Source organism: Tyto alba, unplaced genomic scaffold (genome assembly GCF_018691265.1).
Source record: "Tyto alba isolate M040663 unplaced genomic scaffold, T.alba_DEE_v4.0 Super-Scaffold_29, whole genome shotgun sequence".
In the NCBI taxonomy this organism is placed as follows: Eukaryota; Metazoa; Chordata; class Aves; order Strigiformes; family Tytonidae; genus Tyto; species Tyto alba.
In genome coordinates this window covers 6023342-6042554 of record NW_024881303.1, presented here as the reverse complement: position 1 = coordinate 6042554, position 19213 = coordinate 6023342, and the positions used below count along the sequence as shown (strand labels likewise).

General features: G+C 47.5%; 1 protein-coding gene across 3 annotated transcripts in view; it reads left to right on the top strand.

The window, feature by feature from the left end:
• Nucleotides 1-5072: 5072 nt before the first annotated feature.
• ARMH4 (armadillo like helical domain containing 4) overlaps nt 5073-19213 on the top strand; it is a 69803-nt gene continuing 55662 nt past the window's right edge. For all 3 annotated transcript variants that reach the window (XM_042799021.1, XM_042799020.1, XM_042799019.1), the window contains exons 1-4: nt 5073-5128; nt 11095-12484; nt 14382-14594; nt 15800-16018. In XM_042799021.1, the coding sequence (XP_042654955.1) occupies nt 11152-12484; nt 14382-14594; nt 15800-16018 (1765 nt within the window). In that variant the 5' untranslated portion in view covers nt 5073-5128; nt 11095-11151. The remainder of the gene's footprint in view (nt 5129-11094; nt 12485-14381; nt 14595-15799; nt 16019-19213) is intronic.

The following is a 19213-nucleotide window of genomic DNA, read 5'->3' as shown; positions in this document are numbered from 1 at the left end:
TTTAGACGTAATAAAAGCACAAGGCAGCGCTAGGTTAACAGTTGGACTTGATGATCTTAAAGGTCTTTTCCAACCTAAACGATTCTATGATTCTATGATTTGTTGCAGCCTCTGGAGCTCAGAGAGTATCTCTTCACCTTTTCCCAGCACATGGGCTCAAGGGGATCCACTTAGCAGCTCTCCAAAAGGAGAAAGAGGAGGGAAGGCCATAGTCTTTCTAGTGCTTGGGGTTCTGTTAACAGCTGGGCCTGATTCCTGCTATAGGATTTCAGCTTAATTGATTGGAATATTTCCAACACAGAAATGTGTATTTCTCTGCTCGTGACCATCCAAAACATCTGTACTGCCCTAATAATCCTCTCTAAAGTGGAATAATAAAAACATTGGTGCTGTCTGGATGGAGAGCACCGTTGTTTCACACTAAAACACAGTCTGCCTCGCGCCCAGGCGTCCTGATACCGTGTGTTACCTTTGGCAAAGACCCCGTTCATCCCTGTGGTAGGGGCTTTCAGCCCCTCTGTGCTAGTTTAGTAAAGGGCTATACTGTGAGTGATGGAGTGGCAGTACTGAAACTACATTTCTTTAAAACCTGTGGAGTCAGGGGTTTGGTTTATCCTTAAGTTTTGAGAAGCGAAAGCAAGCTAAAGTTTTCAAAGTCCCTCCAGGTATTATCTGAACACCTATATTTAAGATGTTCAAGAAGCTGAGGGCATAATGTCAGAACAGTGCTTAGGGTTAGCTTGCTTTGGAGTGATGTGTTGAGTGCTTTTTTTATTGTCAGCCTAATTTTGTAGTGGAGTATGTGGGACGGGGGGGAAAAAATATCCAAGAACTACAGGGAATTGGCAGATGGTTCACGTTTTAGCTGAGACTCCAATATGCATGGGGATGGCTTCCTCAGCACTTTATTTCAGGGAAAATTGTGATATGCAGTGTACTTTGATATTAACTGCATTGATTTTGTCAAGGGATATGAAAAGGAGCAAGGGCTGTGCCGGTTTCAGTTATGGAGGTGAGCACTGGTCCCCCTGGGCTGCATTCCCAGAGCAACTGCAACTGATTCCCATGACCTTGGACCAGTCAGCAAAAGCCTGGTTCTACTCTGAAAAGTGACTGTGTAAAAATGGCACTTTCCTACTCAGCAGATCTGGTTGCTGTGTGCTCTCCAAGTCACATCTGCTGACTTTAGTGACAAAAATAAGTTTTTACGGCTTTCCTGCTCTGTGAGCACTGCAGAATCGTGAGAGCTGGGGAAGCAGAAGCTGGATCCTGCGCCTCCTCGTAGGAGTACTGACTATAAATCACAGCCAGCAGTGGGGCTGCACTGGCATCACTTGGCCTTGCACAGCTTTTCTGTTAGTGCCAGCAGTGAGGAACATAAAAGAAAGGAATCCAAGTTGATTCTCTTGATTGAGTTTTAATTGCAGATGGCATTTATCAGGTTTGCAGTTGGAAGAGAAAGAAATCTGTTCATCTGTAGCATGATTACATTTGAAATAATTAATTGCCCATAAACTTCCTGCTACCCTTTTCAAAGTGGACTTGTTTTAAACATACTTCTCTCTCGGTAACAGGGGATGCTGTTCTCACTTTCCCTGATTTAGACTCATTGCTGCTCCACTCCAATGGCTGCTGTTTAATGGGAAGAGCAGGTCCCCTTAAAACAGATGCTACCAGCTGATGTAAAGGTGAATTGTGTGATGGAGATATGCACTGCTTTATGTTCTGGATGTCCCCAATATTCAATCTGGGAAAGTCACTCAGCAGCGAAATTAATGGTAACTATTTAAATATTGCCTTTACCTTCTGTGCCATGTCCTGACATACTTAGGATAGCTGATATCATCTCATCACAGATGCCAGGAGTAGCATTGTAAAATGCAGTATTCTGATGTCAGGACAATGATTTTTTAGTTCATTTTATACATACAAAAATACGTCTTCATGTAAATTTTTAAGTGACCCAGTTTCTTAATTAGGACATGTTATTTGTACTTTTTGGTTTGTGCAATAAGCTGCAACAGGAATATCATATTTTAAGGAAATCCACTGTATTATGTTATTACTTTATACAAAAGAGTTTGATGATATAATAATACACAGATCTTATAAGGGACTTTTAACAAAATGTAGGTATTTTTATTTCCATTTTACAAAAAGGGAAATGAAGGCAGAGAGTGGTGAGGTTTAGTTTTGAAAGTCATCTAACAAGTCAGAGCTGGAATTGGGACAAGATTCCCATGCTCTTTACCAGCTATGCTACCTGCATGGAAGAATAAACCATCTTACGTCTGAAGTTAACCTCTGAATTTCACCTGAGGGATGAGAAGTCTTTGAAGGACGAGACCAATTGAGGACTGCACTGAAATGCCTCGAACCAGATCATTGGTAAGAGGGGAATGGAATGGATGTTCCTTAACTTGCTGTGGAAGTGGGGCTGGTTTTGCTCAGGTATGTATATGCTCTGAGGCATACTGAACTGAGTTAAAAATTAGTATTTCCAATTAATAAACCATAGAAATGAATAACAAAACAGTGCTCTCTGGAGATATCTGATTTCTGCCTCTTTCATCAGGCCTCTTTCTTTCAGTCTGCAGATTTTTTTTGTTGATAATGCAGAAGCCTGTGATTTTGGCAGGTTATGCGGGGTAGAGAAACTTGCAGTGTATGGGGAATTTGCAATTTCAGACAGGGAAGAAAACATAGATAACCAGCTATTTTGGTTACAGCGATTATCAGTGAAATATTTAACCTTGAGAGTATACAGTGCCAATCTGGGTTCAGCATCTGTCAAAGACAAGGGGGAAGTGAAAACCTCTCCAATCTATTAAGCGCTCGGCATGCCTTAGAGAGCAGTAGAGCATCAGCTACACATGCTTTACATTTTAAAGAACCTTCCTGATAATTTTAAAGGTTAGATAGAAAAGGCGTTGAAAACAATATCCCTCATTCTGAATCCCAGGTCGTCTGTCAGGGGTGAATTTGGTAGCTCCTGAAGCCAAGCCTCTGGCTCGAGCCTGGCAGAGCCATCACTGACGGCCCCAGGTTCTGGCAGGGGGGTGTCTGTTGTCCTGCCCCTCTCCCTGCACACGGATGACTGAGCGCCTTGGGAATCAATCCCAGACCCGCCACAACGTGCAGTGCTGCACTGGAAAATAAACCCTCGTTGATTTCGGCTTGCTGTAAAATCTGGCAAAATTCAGAGGTGGCACCTCCTTCACGGCCGAGCCATCTCCTCCCCTCAGTCAGAGCCCTCGGCCAGAATAAAACGGGTGGAATGGAAGATGAACCTGTGGAGAGTTTTGGGGCCCTAATCTGGGAGTTAATGGTGTTTCAAATGGCCACAAAGATGCAGCTCTCCTCTCTTCCTTTCTCCCCTGCGCTCTCTCCCTTACAGGAGAGAGTAGACATCCATTCTTCTCACATCTTTGTAATTCTTTTTAGAAAGATGCTGCAGCACTAGAAATACTGATTCATTAATATTTCCTAGATTTTACAATTCATAAGCAAAAACTGAAGGGACTATTCCCATTGTTTTTCCTTAACATTTGCTCCACCAAACCTAACTCTGAAGTTCTTTCTGATGTCTTTTGCCAATGCCTGCCTTTATTGCTGATTTAGGCATTATTACACTTTATTTTCAACTTATGCAGAGGTTAGCAATATTACACTGAAAGAAATTGCCCTGACCTACAACAAATCTGTCTTTTTAAAGTTTTAATATTGGATGCAGAGCGCTACCAAAGTGAATTGGGTTAGTTCCAGTTTAGTGGAAATCCAGTAGAAAACTCTCTATTTCTCTAAAATTAGATAAAACATTGGGGTGAGTCTAGCAAAGAGAGCAAACCACTAACATAAATGTTATTTCCAGTTGCACAACAAACTGAAAAAAATAATAAACGATTTCTTGATAAGGAATATCTCAGTTTTCTTCAGTCAGTTATCTTGTTTATTTAAAGAGCTTAGTGCTTGACATGTACCAGCAAGTTAAATCTCACTTTGTCTGAAAAAAAAATGAGCTTCATTTTATGGATTGCTATTAAAACTAGAAGTACAGAGGGATTCACTGATTTACTTCATGTGGTAGAACACATTCACAGCGAAGTCAAGATTGGGACTCTCCTCTCCCTCTCATACATCATTCCTCTATTCCCTCCTAGCAATTCCTCCCCCCAGATCTCTCCACCCCAGCTGTTTCCTCCTGTGAAAAAGCATTATTTTTGGTTGTTCCTCACCTGTCCCTGCCCACCACTAACGCTCTGCACCTGCTGCAGCACTGCTCTGAATGAGGCCTTGCCCAGAGCAGTGTATAAAATCCCGTGTGTGCCCCAAGACCCTGTGGTGCCCCTTGCACCAGGCTGAAGGGGGAGGTAAGAGGATGCTAAGCTGCTCTCTCCTTTTGCCTCTGTAGGTGAGAGACAGGTTTCTGAGCTGCTCTTTGATGGAATGAGTTGATATGTATGCTGGTACCTGAGGGTGTAAAGGTTTCCTATTTCTGTTAAGCTAGCTGTGGGGGTCCTGGGTGGAAAAACAGGTGGGAGAAGGGTATGATCAGGTGTGAAATTGTTTACTTTCCTTTTTCCCTGGCCAAATAGGTGCTTTAAAAAAAGCAACCAAAAAAAAAAAAAAAAAAAAAAAAAGAAAATAAGCTCTCCTAATACATCTGTGGGCTACTATTTAAGAAGTCCTCCTCCTTTGCAGAGAGAGTATTAGGGGAAGGTGACCTCTACAGCCGAGAATACTGGAGGAGAATCTGTAATAGACGGAAAACTACTAACGGTGCCGTTAGGCCTTGCATCTTTTTGTCAGCCGAGGCAGGGAGGCGGCTTGTGAGGGAGAGTTGGGTGCGTGGGCTGAGGCTCTGACTTAACTGCCAAAACTTCCTTTTCGGCGAAGGAGCGAATGTGAACGGGGGTGGCGGGGAGCGCACACAGCCCCCCCCCCCCCCCAGGCACGGGCAGGCGGGAAGCGGCGCCCGGGCGGAGCGGAGCGGGCCGGCCCCCGCCACGACCCCGCCCCGGCCCCGGCCCCGCCCCGCCCGCCGGGGGCCGGCCCGCTCCGCTCCGCCCGGGCGGCCGCGGGGCGCGGGGGGAGCGCGGCGCCGCGCCGAGGGACCGGCCGGAGGCAGGTGAGGCCGGGGCGGGCTGGGCTCCTCCGCCGATACCGGGGAGTGGGGGGGGGGACTGGACACGGCCAACACCCGCAAGCTGAATTTACCCCGTGGTTTTTTTTCTTGTTGTTGTTGTGTTGTGTGTTTTTTTTTTTTTTTTTAATGATGCTTGGCTGCTCGCGGGGCAGCGCATCCTCGGCGCGGCTCTTTGTTCCCGGCGAGCGGGCTGATCCCTGCAGCCCCGGGGGATGGGTTTGCCTCACTCTCTGTCCTGCGGGGATGGGGGTCCCGGTGTTCCTCCCCCCCCCCCCCCGCCTCCCTCCTCGGAAAATCCTCCGGGGGATTTTTCTCCCGGCGATGGGGAGGGTGTGTTACCAGCGCTGTCCCTCTGTCTTGCTGCGGGCCTGGGCCGGAGGAATCCCTGGGGTGGTTGTTTGCACTTGATCCGTTGGCGTGGTGGGCGGCTGTAGGGAGAGGATGCACTTCTGGCTTTTTAAGCTCACCTGTAAATATGACTGAGGAGGACAGAAGGATGGATCTGTGCCCCGCAAGCAGGCGTGCTGGGCGTAATCAAGCCTTGAGCCATACCCGATCCCATTTCCTTGCCAACAAGCAGGTTCTACCCAAGCTAAAAGGGCCTGTCGAGGTGTATTTAATCTGATTTTAAACCTTCACCTGCAGAGACTCATGATCCTCCTGGAGATCTACTGCACAGCGTTGCTGTCAGCGTTAGGCGAGGCGCCGAAATCTGTGACTGTTTCTTGCCGATTGGAATCTGAACGCTGCCTCTCTGCTCCCAGTCAGTCTGGAGAGCAGCATTTCCACCCTTCTGGGGTTTGAAAACTGCTGCACCCTTTGGCCTCATTCTTATACCTCCCCCCCCTCTATATCCCAATCTTTTTAATCCCTCAGGAATTTGGTAGACCACTGACTTCTGTGGTGCCAGGGACCTGGCATGGGTCAGAAGCCACGAAGAACTGTGCAGTTTTTACTTGCAAATCTGAGTAGGGATTTCCATAGGTGGTCTGCGCTGCTCTGAACAAAGCAAGCGATCACTTAGTGGTTGGGGGAATAATGCCTAAAACATGTCATGTCTCTCGCTTCTCAAAGAACTACAGCTGGAACACCAGTGCTGGAAGTGGCGGTGATGTATTATGTATTAAGGTGCCTCACTAGGACTGGTAGGAAGCTGTCCTTACAGAATATTAATATCTCATTTGTTTGCCTGTAAGGATCTGTCCTCAAAGGCAGAGGCAGATGTGCCCCTCTGATACGTGGTTGTGTCTGTGTAATTTTGCTCATCTGACTTGGGCTGTATTGGTGGCTGGCGTAGAGTTGTGTCAGTGTTGGGATTTCACTGAGAGCTGTTGGAGGTAAACAGACATCAACCAGTTAAGCTATCTGAAGTATGTGCTATAAGAACATTGGCTCTACAATTCACTTGATTGAACTGTGCAAGGACATAATGTAAGCTGAAATGAAGGCATTTCTCAGCCTCTGTGCACAAGTAGGAGTTGGAGCTCTGCAGTGTATTATCTGCTGGCTTTTGTATTCAGCACAAGTAATAAGGCTTGGATAGCATACATTAGCACTCTGGTAACATAGCATTTGATTGCTGGCAGTTGCTTGACTTTGTATGTTTTGGCTAAATCTTCACATAAAAAGACTTGCAGCGGATTTGTCCATTTCCCTTATCAATCAGCGGATGAATTGCGGAGCCAAGCACATCTAGGACTGTTCAGCCAGTCAAAGCTGGCATAATCAAGTTTGTACTTGGAGTTGTGAGAAGATGTGTTCTGCAAAGGCTAGGCAGCGATTTGTCTGAAGCTGACCTGTTAATCTCCTGTGCTGTCTGCTATATGATGCATGCAGCTACTTCAGCTTCAGAGTACAAGTGTCCTCTCTGTGTGGGAGAGGGATTGTTAGGACAAGGTTATTAATTCAAGTAAGTTAAAGGCTTGATGCTTTTTTTTTTTTTTGTTTCGACAATTCAGGAAAAACACAGCCAGAACTTGCCAAAGTTCTGCCAAAAGCAGAAAATAACAGCAGAAGGTTTTCTTGGGAGTTTTTTTAAGTAAGCTGGCTGGATGAATCTCTCAAAAGCTGTCCTAAGGAGTAGCTGCATACCACTGAGGCAGAGAGGAGAGTTTCATCCTTTGGAGCATGAACCAGCTATCGAATGAGGGAAGTCTCCTCTGTGCTTGTCCCCTTCAAGCCTTGCCCTGTTGGAGTGACCATAACAGGCTGGAGTTCCTTCTGAGCTGGCTTTTGTCAGACCTCCCAAGAGCTGACTCTTCAAAAAGGTCTCCAGAATTCACAGGGGGGGTTAATGGTTTAATAGCTGTTGCTAGTGCTGATGGTGTGGAGCAAGGAAGCAGCCTGGCTCAAAGATCCAACCGAGTCTGCAAGAATGCTTCAGTTGGTGACCAATTTGTGTTTAGGGTCCCTCAGCTTAGCGATTTGTCCACAGTAGTAGATGGTTCTTATTCTGATGGGCAGTTTCTGGAGATGCCTTGTTTGGGCACCTGTTTTTAGCTTAGCAGCCCTTTGTGATTCCTTCCAGCCTACTAGGTGTTAAAAGAAAATTTAAGGGTTTTTTTCCATGCTGAAGATAAAGCTCCTTGGCTGTCTGCAGCTGTGCTGCCTTTGCAGCTAGGGGAGCTGCATCTCTTGGGATTTGTTGTTATTAAGTGCAGGAGAAGTAGCCAGCGTGGTCTCTTGCCCCCTGTGTGCACTTCCCGTTTGAAGCAAGGATTAGTTTTCTACCGGGAGCCTGGGCAGTGCTTGGCAGCTGTCCTCCAGAACTTTGGCTTGGAGAGTGCCAGGGGAAGTCTGGGGACAAGGAGCTCCTGCAGCATGAAATACTGAGTTATTCTACAGTTAGTAATGAAAACGCTTAAGCGTACTACAGAGGAGGTGTTTGGTCAGAGCAGTGTGTTCCATCTTGCTTTTATTGCTTGGCTAGGGCTGTAGAGCAGATTGACTATAAAAATAACCAGATGGGAGGACAAATGTATAGCCCAATGCAGCTTGAGTAACAGGCGGCTCTGCAGCCAGCTACCTGCTAAAACCTCTATCGCTTTTGCAGTAAGTGTAAATGCTACAGCAAGGTGTTAAACTCTGTTTAAGATAGCCAGGTCACTGCTGTTCATACACTGTCTAATCCAGCCTCTTCCTAAAGCTAAGTAGATCTTAAGCTCTGACTAATCTTCTTTGAAGCATGAACTTGTACCATTATCCTGCAGCAAGCTCCATGCCACTATCTCCAGCTTTCATTGAATGTAGAGGTCTAGGTTAGCTTAGATCTAGTTGTTATGGATTTCATGAGCAAATAACTCTCCAGTGTTATTTTCACACTTTAGAAATGTCAGACTATGGCCAACAGTGCTTTTCAGACTGGAGAAAACAGTATGAAGCTGCCCAAAGTACCCCAGGAACTCTTGTATGGGACTGGTACTGACTGCTCACACTATCTACTAACCAGAAGTAGAAAAGGCTCTTAATACTTTTTTTTTTTTTAAAATGTTTTAATTAATAGATCTCTAAAAGCCAGCCTTTTAGTGAGCAGCTTTTCCTCTTACTCACCGAGACTCCTGATCCTAAAGATGGAGTAAGCTTCTTGGGAAGAAAGCGATTAATGTTTCTGTACTTCTAACCACCTCCTGAATGTTTTAGGCTGTTTGAGAACCTAGAGCTAGAAACCTACAAGTGTACATACATATGTGCATATGCATAACGTATATGACTGCAGGATAAATGCTATGGCTGTCTTTCAAGTGCAGCTGGAGTTCTGTTTAGGTTTAACTACTGCTAAAACTACTTCTGTAGCCTAAAAAGACTCTAGACTTCTAGAGAAACTGTATTTAGATCCAAACTGGTCTTTATTTAAAAAAAAAACCCACCCCTCTTGATGTTTCAATATGTCTGATCTTAACTGGCACTTGCTAAAGGAGAGTGAAGGGAACATAATTTATATTCATCAGCGTAGCAAGGCAGCTGCATGTCATTGGGCACTAGCAATTTAACTTGTGTAACATACTCTTAGTGCTTTTTAATTACAAAAGTGTCTAAAGGATTAGCCTGGAAAAATAGCTGAATACTGTCAGTTTTCGACTCTCGTGGACAGGGATGGCAGAGGACATAGATGGGTGGCCACCCATCCTGCAGAGAAAGGAGATGCTTGAAAATGAAGTGGAAGGTATCTATGTTGTTGCAGCTGAACAGCTTGGTGGTTTCTGTTTGTCCCTGAGCACCTGGTGCATGTGTGTGGCCTGTGACAGGGATTTATTTCAGCAGCTATAATGGCAGAGGGCCAGGGCTGCAGGGAGAGTGGAAAAAGTGACTTGGTGTGCCCTGAAGGCTCAACCAGATAACAGAGCCTGCAGTAGTTGACTCTGACTTGTGTGTCTCTAAGCTGGTAATGCAGAGGTTGTTTTCTGTGCTACGGCCAGCCCTGCAGATCATAGGGGTCTTCAGCTAGAGAAGTCTTCTTTTTCCCATGTGGCATAAGAGGTATGTGTTTCCAATGGAAATCCACATAGCTGTGTGTGAACAGACCAGATACAAGCTTTTTGATGTCTTAGTTGTGTTTAGTTGACTGGACACATACAGTAGCAATTTCCAAAAGGAGACAAATGTACATAAGCAGCAGGACACAAAGGACCTTTGAGTTAGAACTAGTACCAATGTGGTATTACTGAGTTCCCTCTCCCCACAACGCTGGTTGCCTCTTGCACAGCATCACATGGGTGCGTAAGGAGTTGATACACCCTTGTGTAACAAAGCAGTGCTAGGTGGCTTGCTGCTGCGCTGTATGTGTGCAAGTAATATTTATTTGTGTGCTGTTTGGATGGGGAAACGAGGAGCCTAGCAAGCTGAGGGACTCCTGATGCCCGTGAGCAAGACTGCAGAGGGTGATCTCTGCTCTTCCTTGGAAGACTGAGGACTGGTTCTGACAACTCCAGCCTCTTTCCTCACTGACATTCATTAGTCCTGTGGCTCGAAGGCAAGAGCAGCTCGCTTGTGAAGGTGAGAATGCCAGCCCAAGCAAGCGAAGCTGTTGGTCGGAGGCTCCTTGCAGTAGGGTTTGATTGTGTCATGGGCAGGCTGGAAGGCAGGACCTCGCCAGGCCTGCGTGGTGGAGGGCTCTTTGCTGTGTGTGTGACCGGCCGTCCGGCCTGTGACGGGTGGGATGGCCTGGCCTGCTGCTGCTGCCAGGCCGGGACCGAGGCGGCTGGGAGCAGGCTGCTGCCAGGCCGTCCATCTGTCCGGCAGCCTGAGCTCGGTGGCTGGAGGCAGCGGACCCTGCCAAGAGCGGGCTGTCGGCCGGCTGGATCACTGCTGGGCTACTGGTTCAGCGCTCTCTTGGAAACTCTCAAAGCACACGGTGATTAGACACGTGAAACTTTCTGGAAGTGCCTCTGGTGCAGTGCAGCATAAACACTGTGCTGATGCAGCCGTGCTGGTGTCTGGGCCTTGCGCTGTGGGGACAAGGAGCTCTTGCTGAACAGGACACTAATACAGGCCTGAAGTCTCCTGTGTTGTTTCTTTACAAACCCACCTTGTTCTCTGTGCAAGCTCCTTGGTCTCCTTCTGTCAGTGCACAGAACAGGGTGTGCCGTAACAGGCCTGATACTTCAGTCTGAACAGCCCTGACCAGCATCAATCCTGGACTTGGTAAAGGACAAATGGGTTGATCCTCAACTTAGGCTTGCAGGTCTGATGCCTGCTGAGGCGAGAGCTTGGCAAGGTCTGTCTTGGGCTTCAGATCAAGATTTGGTTTTGTCTGGCATGAGACTGCAGATTGGGTAGGCTAGGAACAGTGAAACAGATGGAGGGACCCACTGCTTGGGATGTGTAGGAGGGATCTGCTCAGAACTGGCCATAGGCTAGCATGTTTGGAACTTGTCACTCTGTTATTTAAGGCCCTGAGTCCATAAGTGCTTATGGATATGTGTAATCTTGGTTACTTTTTCCTTTTCTAGGTCTTCCACTCTGGACTTTTCAGGCTTGCAGGCTTCTGGGCACATCACTTCTCAGCTATGAGTAGATCAATAGGATTGGACATCTGTGTCGTCACCTGCAGCATCCTGCTCTTGTCCTCCAGTCCACCATGCCTTGCATCTCCGCTGCTGGAGGAGAGGGACATGACAAAGGTCCAGCAGGGCTCCTGGGCAGGGAATGGGTTACAAGATGAAAGGACAAGCATGTTGAACTTGAAAAATAACCTGAGCCCGTCTGAGCAGACAGTCTCTGAAGAGCCACGTGGAGTGTCAGTGAAGCCATCTGGGATGCCCTTAAATGAAGCTTTCACTGCAGAAGGAGAAATGCTGCCCGTAAGCCCGAGCCATGTCATCCCAGGCAGCCAGGGCCTGAGTGCTCACACCTCTGCTGTGGCAGTGGCTGCTGTAGATGAAGAGGAGCTTGGTCCCACAAAGTCAGAGCTGGATGAGGATGATGCATTCAAGGCCATGCTGACCACAGCTGTGACCACACTGAACCCTGCTGTCCAGGAGGAGTCTGTTAGCGACCCTATTAGTGAGACCACCACAGAGGGTGGTGTTGAAGTGGAGCACAGCTCTGCCAGCCTCACAGCAACCCCCCTTTCTGGGACAGCTGAGGAGGAGGAGGCAGAGAGCAACTTGCACCCCTTAGCTGTGCCCCAGCCCACACTGTACCCCAGCTCTCCCAGCTGGGAAACAGCAAGCGACCACCCTGTCATCCCAACTCCCCAGGATCATGGTGTGGCCTCTGAGGTGGGAACACCAAGAGCCCACACAGGGAGCCCTCTGAAGTCCTGGGCTGTGCAAGCATCTGTGGCTGCAAAACATCCCCTCGTGGTGACCGAGGCCTCCACCCGTCTGGAGGCAGGGATGGATGTCAGGGGAGGAGAGCTGCCCACCATGGCTGGCACTGTCACCATCCACCCTATGGACACTGTGCCACCTGACTGGGATGACACGAAACTGGGGGACATAAGTCAAGGGGGAAGCACGTCTCATGAGGAGGTAACAGAGGACCTGGGGACAACAGAGCCATCCCAGACCCCACAGGGAGGTGTGGGGGAGGAAGAGGTTGTAACAAGGGTGCTGCCATCCCCAGTGTCCTCTCCACCAACTCCTGAGCTTGCCAAGGAGAGCAACTGCACAGCGCCGGTGCAAGGGGAGGAGTTGCCAGCAGCTTCCACAGGCAGCAGTGATGCTCTCCAAACCGCAACCTTGATGGATGTAGACATGGCTGATCTCAACTCACTGGAAAATATAGATGCAGTCACAGCAGAGGAGGGGAAAAGCATCCTGCCGTCACTGCCAGAGGCTGCTGTGGTGACAGATACACAGTCTGATCTCTCTCCTACTCTGGAAAGCTCATGGAAAGGTAACTTGCCTGTTGCAGACACTTGCCTCTTAAGTGTAGGTTTAGAAGGGATGCTCTTGGGAATCCGTGCTTCCTTTCAGGGAGATAAAGTAGAGAGAGGTGTGAGCTTGATACCTGCAATAGAGGGAGGACACCTCTCCACACACACCCCCTACCTGGAAAGGCTATAGATCTTTGTGGAGGGGTACAGCCTAACCGGGTAATTCATGTGCATGAAATACTGCTTAGCCTTGGCTGTTCCTCTACACAATGTACCTGCATACAGGTAGGCACGGTCTGTTAAGTGGTACCATGTCCTGACTTATGTGAAACAGCTCTACTGAACCGCCTCTTCTGCTCCTCAGGCTGGGAGAGGGCGGCTGTAATAGCAAACAAGAAAGCTGAGACTGGCTTGAAGGGTGTACTTGAGTATGGAGGTCTCTAAAGAATTGGAGTCTCAGCAGCAGAGACTTGGTGCTAGTTAAAAAACTTTCTTTGATAATGTTCCGCGTGTGTGGTGTGCTACCAAAACATGGGCTTCAATTTTGGTGCTCACATGGCAGTTGAGGTGGACAGATGTCTGGTGGTAGGCATCCTGCCTTGACCAGAGCTATGTAAATCTGCTTTGAATAACCCTCAGGTATGCCTCTCCTATGACTAGGGAGGGAGCCCAGCCTCTGACCCACTGGTTAAACTTTATTTTAAGGAGGATAACACTCTGCCAAGTGTCCCTTTGATATGTCAAGTGCAAGGACTCTAGCTTGCTCTGAAGACCTGCAAAAGAGTGGGCTGGTAATTAGCATCTGGGATCATTTGGCTCTCAACTACTAGCTATGGCCACTTACAGTCAGTGCAGAAGATGCAGAGACAGGGGATGGCTGTAAATACTTCCTAAATCCAGGAACAGATGAACTGTACCAGTAGCTTGTAACTGACACCTTCCATGACCACAAGGGTTCTCGGGTCAAAAATCTGTCCAGAGCTCTGTGCTGTCCTTTAACAAAAGCTCCCGGTATTGTCTCCTCACCCTAGAATGAAGCTGTGGCCAGGCTCTGACTGTCCAGTTTCTGCCAACTCTGTTACCAGAAGGTGCAAATCTTTTCTTCCTAGACAGCCTGCCACAGGCTCATAGTGTCACCCTGTACTGTACTCACCTGCAGAGATACCACCTTCAACCTAAAGACAATGTTTCTACTCAGTGTTTAAAACATAGGAGGAATACTAAAAAAGTCTGGTCAGGTGTTGGGCAATGACATGTTCCTAGGCTGATGAGGAACATCAGCTAGGGTTTAAGACTTTTTTTTTTTTTTAATTGCTGGGCGTCTTTAATCTTCCCTCTTAGGCTACAGAGGCAAAAGGACAAATTCCCTCACTGCATTCTAAAAGATGTAGTATTTCCTGTAAAAGGAGGAAAGCTAATTGCATGCTGGTGCTGGAACTTCAGTGATTAATTTATAAGCACTTGACTTGTCAGCAGGTTCCCTGTCTGCCGTTTCTCAGATGTTGGGGAAACAACACTTATCAATAAGACTTGTGCAACACAAACAAACCCTTCTACAAAGCTGAAATCTCATAGCCGTGAGAACTGGTCACTAAAAGCTCTGCTGGCAGCCTCACTTGCTTTAAATGGTCTTTCACACCATGGGCCTGCAGTGCTGTGTTCCCATGGTGTTGCTCCCCAGTGGGTTCACCTGTTCCTAAAGGGCCAATTAAGAAAATGAGGACTGATTCTGCAGCTTTCATTCCTGTTATGCATGCTCTCACATCTGTCTTTATGCTATGCTGCCCTGATGGTACTTGGCTGAACCTGCTGCTTGTGCTGAGGCTCTGGAAATGCATGGAGTTATAATCCTTCAAATATCTGCTCTGTTGCTGTTGGGGTCCTGTGAGTTGGTACTGACACATGTTCTTGCTGTAGGTGTTACTCAGGAGGTGATGACAGTTGCCCAGGAGGCCAATGCTGCTCTGTCAGTTGTGACACTGTTGCCTGGTGCTACCCAGGGTGCAGGAGCTGCCAGTCTTCCACAGGAGAACAGTGGAGAGGACACCCAGATGCCGACTGCTCCTAGTGCCACCCAGATGCTGGTGGTAACTGGTCCTTTCTCTGTGGAGAACACTCCAGATGTAGAAGGTAGGGTTCTGCTTCAAGGACTGTGGGTTCCTTCCCACACAAGGTGAGATAGTACATCTGAAACCAATACCAGTGCTTGGACACCAATGTCTCAACACACAGCATCCATATTCTAAGTGACTTTTTTCTAGCCTTCTGCAGGCTAGCCCTGGGCTGCCACTGCTTTCTGCCCATGCCACCAGACTCACAATAGTGAAATATGCCAGCATATGTTTTTGCCCCAAATAAGTGGGGCAAATAAGAGAAGTAGAACAAACAAACAAAATCTTCACATCTATCCTTGCTAGAAAGATGACTTTTAACCTTTAATATTTAAGCCAGTTTTTATTTATGGAGGGAGAGCTCTTACTTCTGGAGCCAAAGGCAGTTGCAGATTGCTGATGCTCAGTCCAAAGGATGAAAATGTTTCATCAGGGTAACATGAAAGTTGTGATGGGGGAATAGACACCCTCTTGCAAAAGGCTGGGAAGCCCTTGGGTGTGGAAGCCTGCATTGATAGTCATTTCCATTGAGGAACAGTGAGTTCTTCTCAGGTTGATGTAGCTCAAACAAAAATGCTGTATGGCTGCTGCATACTGGCTTGATGTCACCTTGGCAGGTATGTGTAAGAGCCAGTCGTCTTAACAGGAGCATAGCAAGGGTTCACTTAGCACAAAGCTGACTTTGAGCTTGAATATATTTCTGTAGTAGTAGGTATCCACTGTAATGCAACTGCTGCTGGGCAGCTTTTGAGGTAATTCTTATATTGCAGGGCATCAAAAGGAAAACCCTCTTTGCATTGTAACTCTTAAATTAAGGTCCATTTGTAGGGAATAGGAGGCTCTTCAGGCAGTTTCTACTAATTAGTTTGCTTCTGGGATTTAATATAAATTCAAGTAATTTTTATCTTTGCAATAAACAATTGGATCTGTTACTTGGTTCAGATACAAACAGTGTCTCTGTGCTCTGATCTTGCCATGGTGTGGTGACTAGCAGTCCTCAAAGCAGTGGAAGTAAAATCTAGCTGAGTTCTCATTAAGGGGAACCTCCTGTGCTGGCTGTCTTGGAGAAGCTTTCATTGCAGCAGTCATTTCCACATTTTGAAAGAGGCAAGAGTTTTTAATAATTTCTTCCACTGAGTTAAGTTTTCATTAAGGAGTTTATTCTTAAATGATGGGGTTTTAATGTTGTTGTGCCAAACTGCTGCTGCCTCTTGTCTTCTATAGATCTCACAGAGGTGGTCCTGGTCACCAGTGAGAAAGCTGTTCTAGCTCCTGGTGAGTTGTCTGCTACCCAGTCTGGACAGACAGAAGAGCCATCCGGCAGATCTGTAGTCCTGGTAACTCCAGCATCAGTGGCATCTTCTGTCAGGAGGACAGCTCTTCCACCTGTGAGGAGGATCAGTACAGCTGTGACCTATGGGCTGGACCGCCTGGAGTCAGAAGGTACTGCTGATCCCAAGGATAAGAGGCAGGCACTTTCATGTGGAGTGGCACACTTGCCTTGACACTGAGTCCCCAATTTGTCTGTGTAGCACACAGCTATGTGCATATGTTATTGTTCTTAATAAAGTTGTTGAATAACCTGTCCCCTTCTGGGAGGTACAGGAAGCAAGCAATGAACAGTGTCATGGAGGATGCCTGAAATACCAGTGGCTGTGGTGGCAGGGATGGAGTTTTCCCTTGGAGAGGGAGCAGCAGTGCTATTGCTGTTGCAGTAGAGTCTGGCACTGCATGTGTAACTGCTGGTGTGTGCAGAGCCTCTGTACCAGGCAACATTCATGGGAACATGTTCGGACAGCTGGGGGCCCTTGCCTCCCTGCTGCTGAAATTCTTGCCACATGCAATGCAGGGGGATGTTCCGCATGAGATGGCTACCTCAGTGTCCAGCTGGCTGAAACCTTACCAGGACAAGTGGTACCCTATTTACACTCCCTATATGACACTGCTGGGAGAGGTGAAGAATGCATCCCCTATGAGATGCTATTCTAGCTCAGCTACCTGCTAAATTGCTGTTCCATCGCTGGCTCCTCCAGGCTTGCCTCACACACCTGGTCTCCCTTCTCTTAAACTGCTTTTGCCCACTGCCAGTCTTGGGGTCTCTACCTGACTGTCTTCAGACAGTTGAAACCCAGTGATGAATATTCTACCTGGGCAAACACCCAGCAAGAGAGGCTTAGGTGAAGATCCTACTCTGGACTTGGTCTGCACCTCAGATGTGTTACCTCTTCGGCTCATCTGTGATTTTCCTGCAGAGAATTGTTTCACTTCTGCTGCTTGCTTTTTCTCCTACTTTAAACGCTTCCCTGCTTGCTCATCCATCCAGTTTTGTACTCCAGTGTCTGGACTGACACCACCTGGCAGGGATTAATCTTTCTGCCTGTTTTGTTCCCCTTCCTTTATATTGACCTTCTCTTGCATTCGTATTTTACTGCAAAGGTTGGCAGCTCTCCAGGGGTGGCATGCCAGATGGTATTTTTCTTCTGATAGAGGTAGGGTGCCATAGACAACAGCTAATCAGCATCTTTTCTCTGCATGAAGCAATAACTCTCACTCTTGTTAAGTTTAGAGGACAGCAGAAGCTTGGGAGCCCTCCCCACTGCATGTGAGGTGCTGCAGCTCCTGCCCTGTCAGGCTTGCAGCTTGCTCGAAGCCTGCCATGAGCTCTCCAGGCCTTCAGCTGCAGCGCTCACTCCTTGCCACGATGAGTCTTGCATGTATCTGGCAATGCAAGGATGTCGTGCTGATGGTGGGAGGGTGGCAGCAGGGGAGGAAGGGCATGTGTAGGGGAAAACCTGATCTTTCAGCCTGGGAAATGAGGTCTCTGCTTAGCAAGAGCAGTATGATTCAGGAAGCTAAACTGTTTCTGAGCCCTCTGGGATCTCCTTTAGAAGCCTGGCTTTCTGCATAGGAAGATAAGAGGGATTTTTGTTTCAACTGAGCATTGGTCTCTCCCCATTTAATTGGGGCTTTCTGCAGAGGCATTTAAAAATCTGCTCTGACATAGTACCACTGCAACTTTCTTGGGTTCCTACTGAGCTCTCTTATGCAGCCACAGGGCTGTTTTCTCTGCTCTTGAATATGCTCTAAGCTACTCTAAGGGCAAATGTGGGCTGTAGCTAGGACCAGCTTTCCTAAATGATGATGACTCAACTAGAAGGCTGTGGGTTTCTTGGCTCTCAGCTATGGCTCTGCAGGTGCCAGTCATCCAGGGACATGGGTCTCTGCTGTGTGGTTTTGACAACGGGCACAGCTTTTGTGGTCTGAATTTCTTCAGTTCAACCTAGACCTTACTGCAGCGAGCCAGCTGTTTTTCTGGTGTTTGGAATCACCAATCCACACTTTGTAAAATGGGACAAATAACACTTGGGGATAGGCTTTCTGCCCAGGGATGCTGCTGCCCCAGTTAAGCACAAAGGAAGCTTTTGAGCTGCAACTCTGCTCTTTAACATCTTTTTCTCTGTGTAATGTCAATTAGGGGGTACCACATCCTCATGGTGGAGTGGCATTTGGAAGCTTGTTCCCTCTGTTCCATTCTGTTCCCTCAAAACTGCAGTTCCTAGTGCTTAGTCTCAGAAAGATGGTGCCAGATACAAGAGGTTTGGCAGTGCTTTTCTATCAAGCTACACAGAGCTCAAGCTCTTGGGGGATGCAAGGTCAGACATCACTGCTGCTGGAGTCACTGATCCTGGCCCTCTGCAGGGAGGCTGTGCCTTGCTGGCCGGTGGAAGAAGTGCACGGAGCTGAGTGAGCACGGCTGATCTCCGCTGCCTTCAGTGGGGTCTTGCTGACTTGCCTCACTGAGGGCCTGGCTCATCATTAAATATAAATCCCTGCTGTTTAGCTCTGTTTCTTGGGGACCATCTGTGCCAAGCTGCCTGCAGATAATTGCATCAGTATATTCACCTACCTGGCTTGGATGCAACAGTGTTTAAAAAAAATCAAATTGTGCAGGCAAACATGAGGTGCTTTGACTACTTCTCTAGATGAGTTTATCCTCCTCTGTAGTGGACTCTGGAGAGATTAGCTGGGTAACAAATATCCTCCTACATTGACGCTGTGGTGATACTGGTTCTTCTAGCCCTTCGTAGCCAGAGAAATCCTATAAAGGGATTATAGGACATGGGGACAGGACACAGCAGAGGATGAAGCTTACTTGTCTGGGAGACCTAATTATATAATTTGTCCCTGTGCCCAGAATTTGGGTATCTCTCTAGCAAGCTAAACACTGCAGTTTTCTCTGTGGGGCTTCTGGGGTCCAAAGAGAGATAATCTAGTTCATCTTGCCTGCTGAGGACCAATGTGTAAGCCTCCCAACACATTTTGAAAAGTAGCTCTTTTAAAAGAAACCATGTTCCTTTTGGACTAGATTCCTTTGCCATACTATCTGTCATGGCAGGTAGGGGCAGAGATGGCTGCACTCCTTCAGCATGGCAACATTTGGCAGGTATGACTTGTCGGAGTGGCAGGTAGCCTGCCCTGTTCCTTCTTCTTCAAGATCCTTGTAGTGTTCAGTTGAAACCTGGTGGACAGAGCACAACAACTGGCTCTTCTTGGCTGCTCCTTAAGCAGCTCCTGTCACTGTGCCGTAGGGGATGTGCTTGGGGATGCACTGAGGCTAAGCAGGAGGTGGGTTAGCGT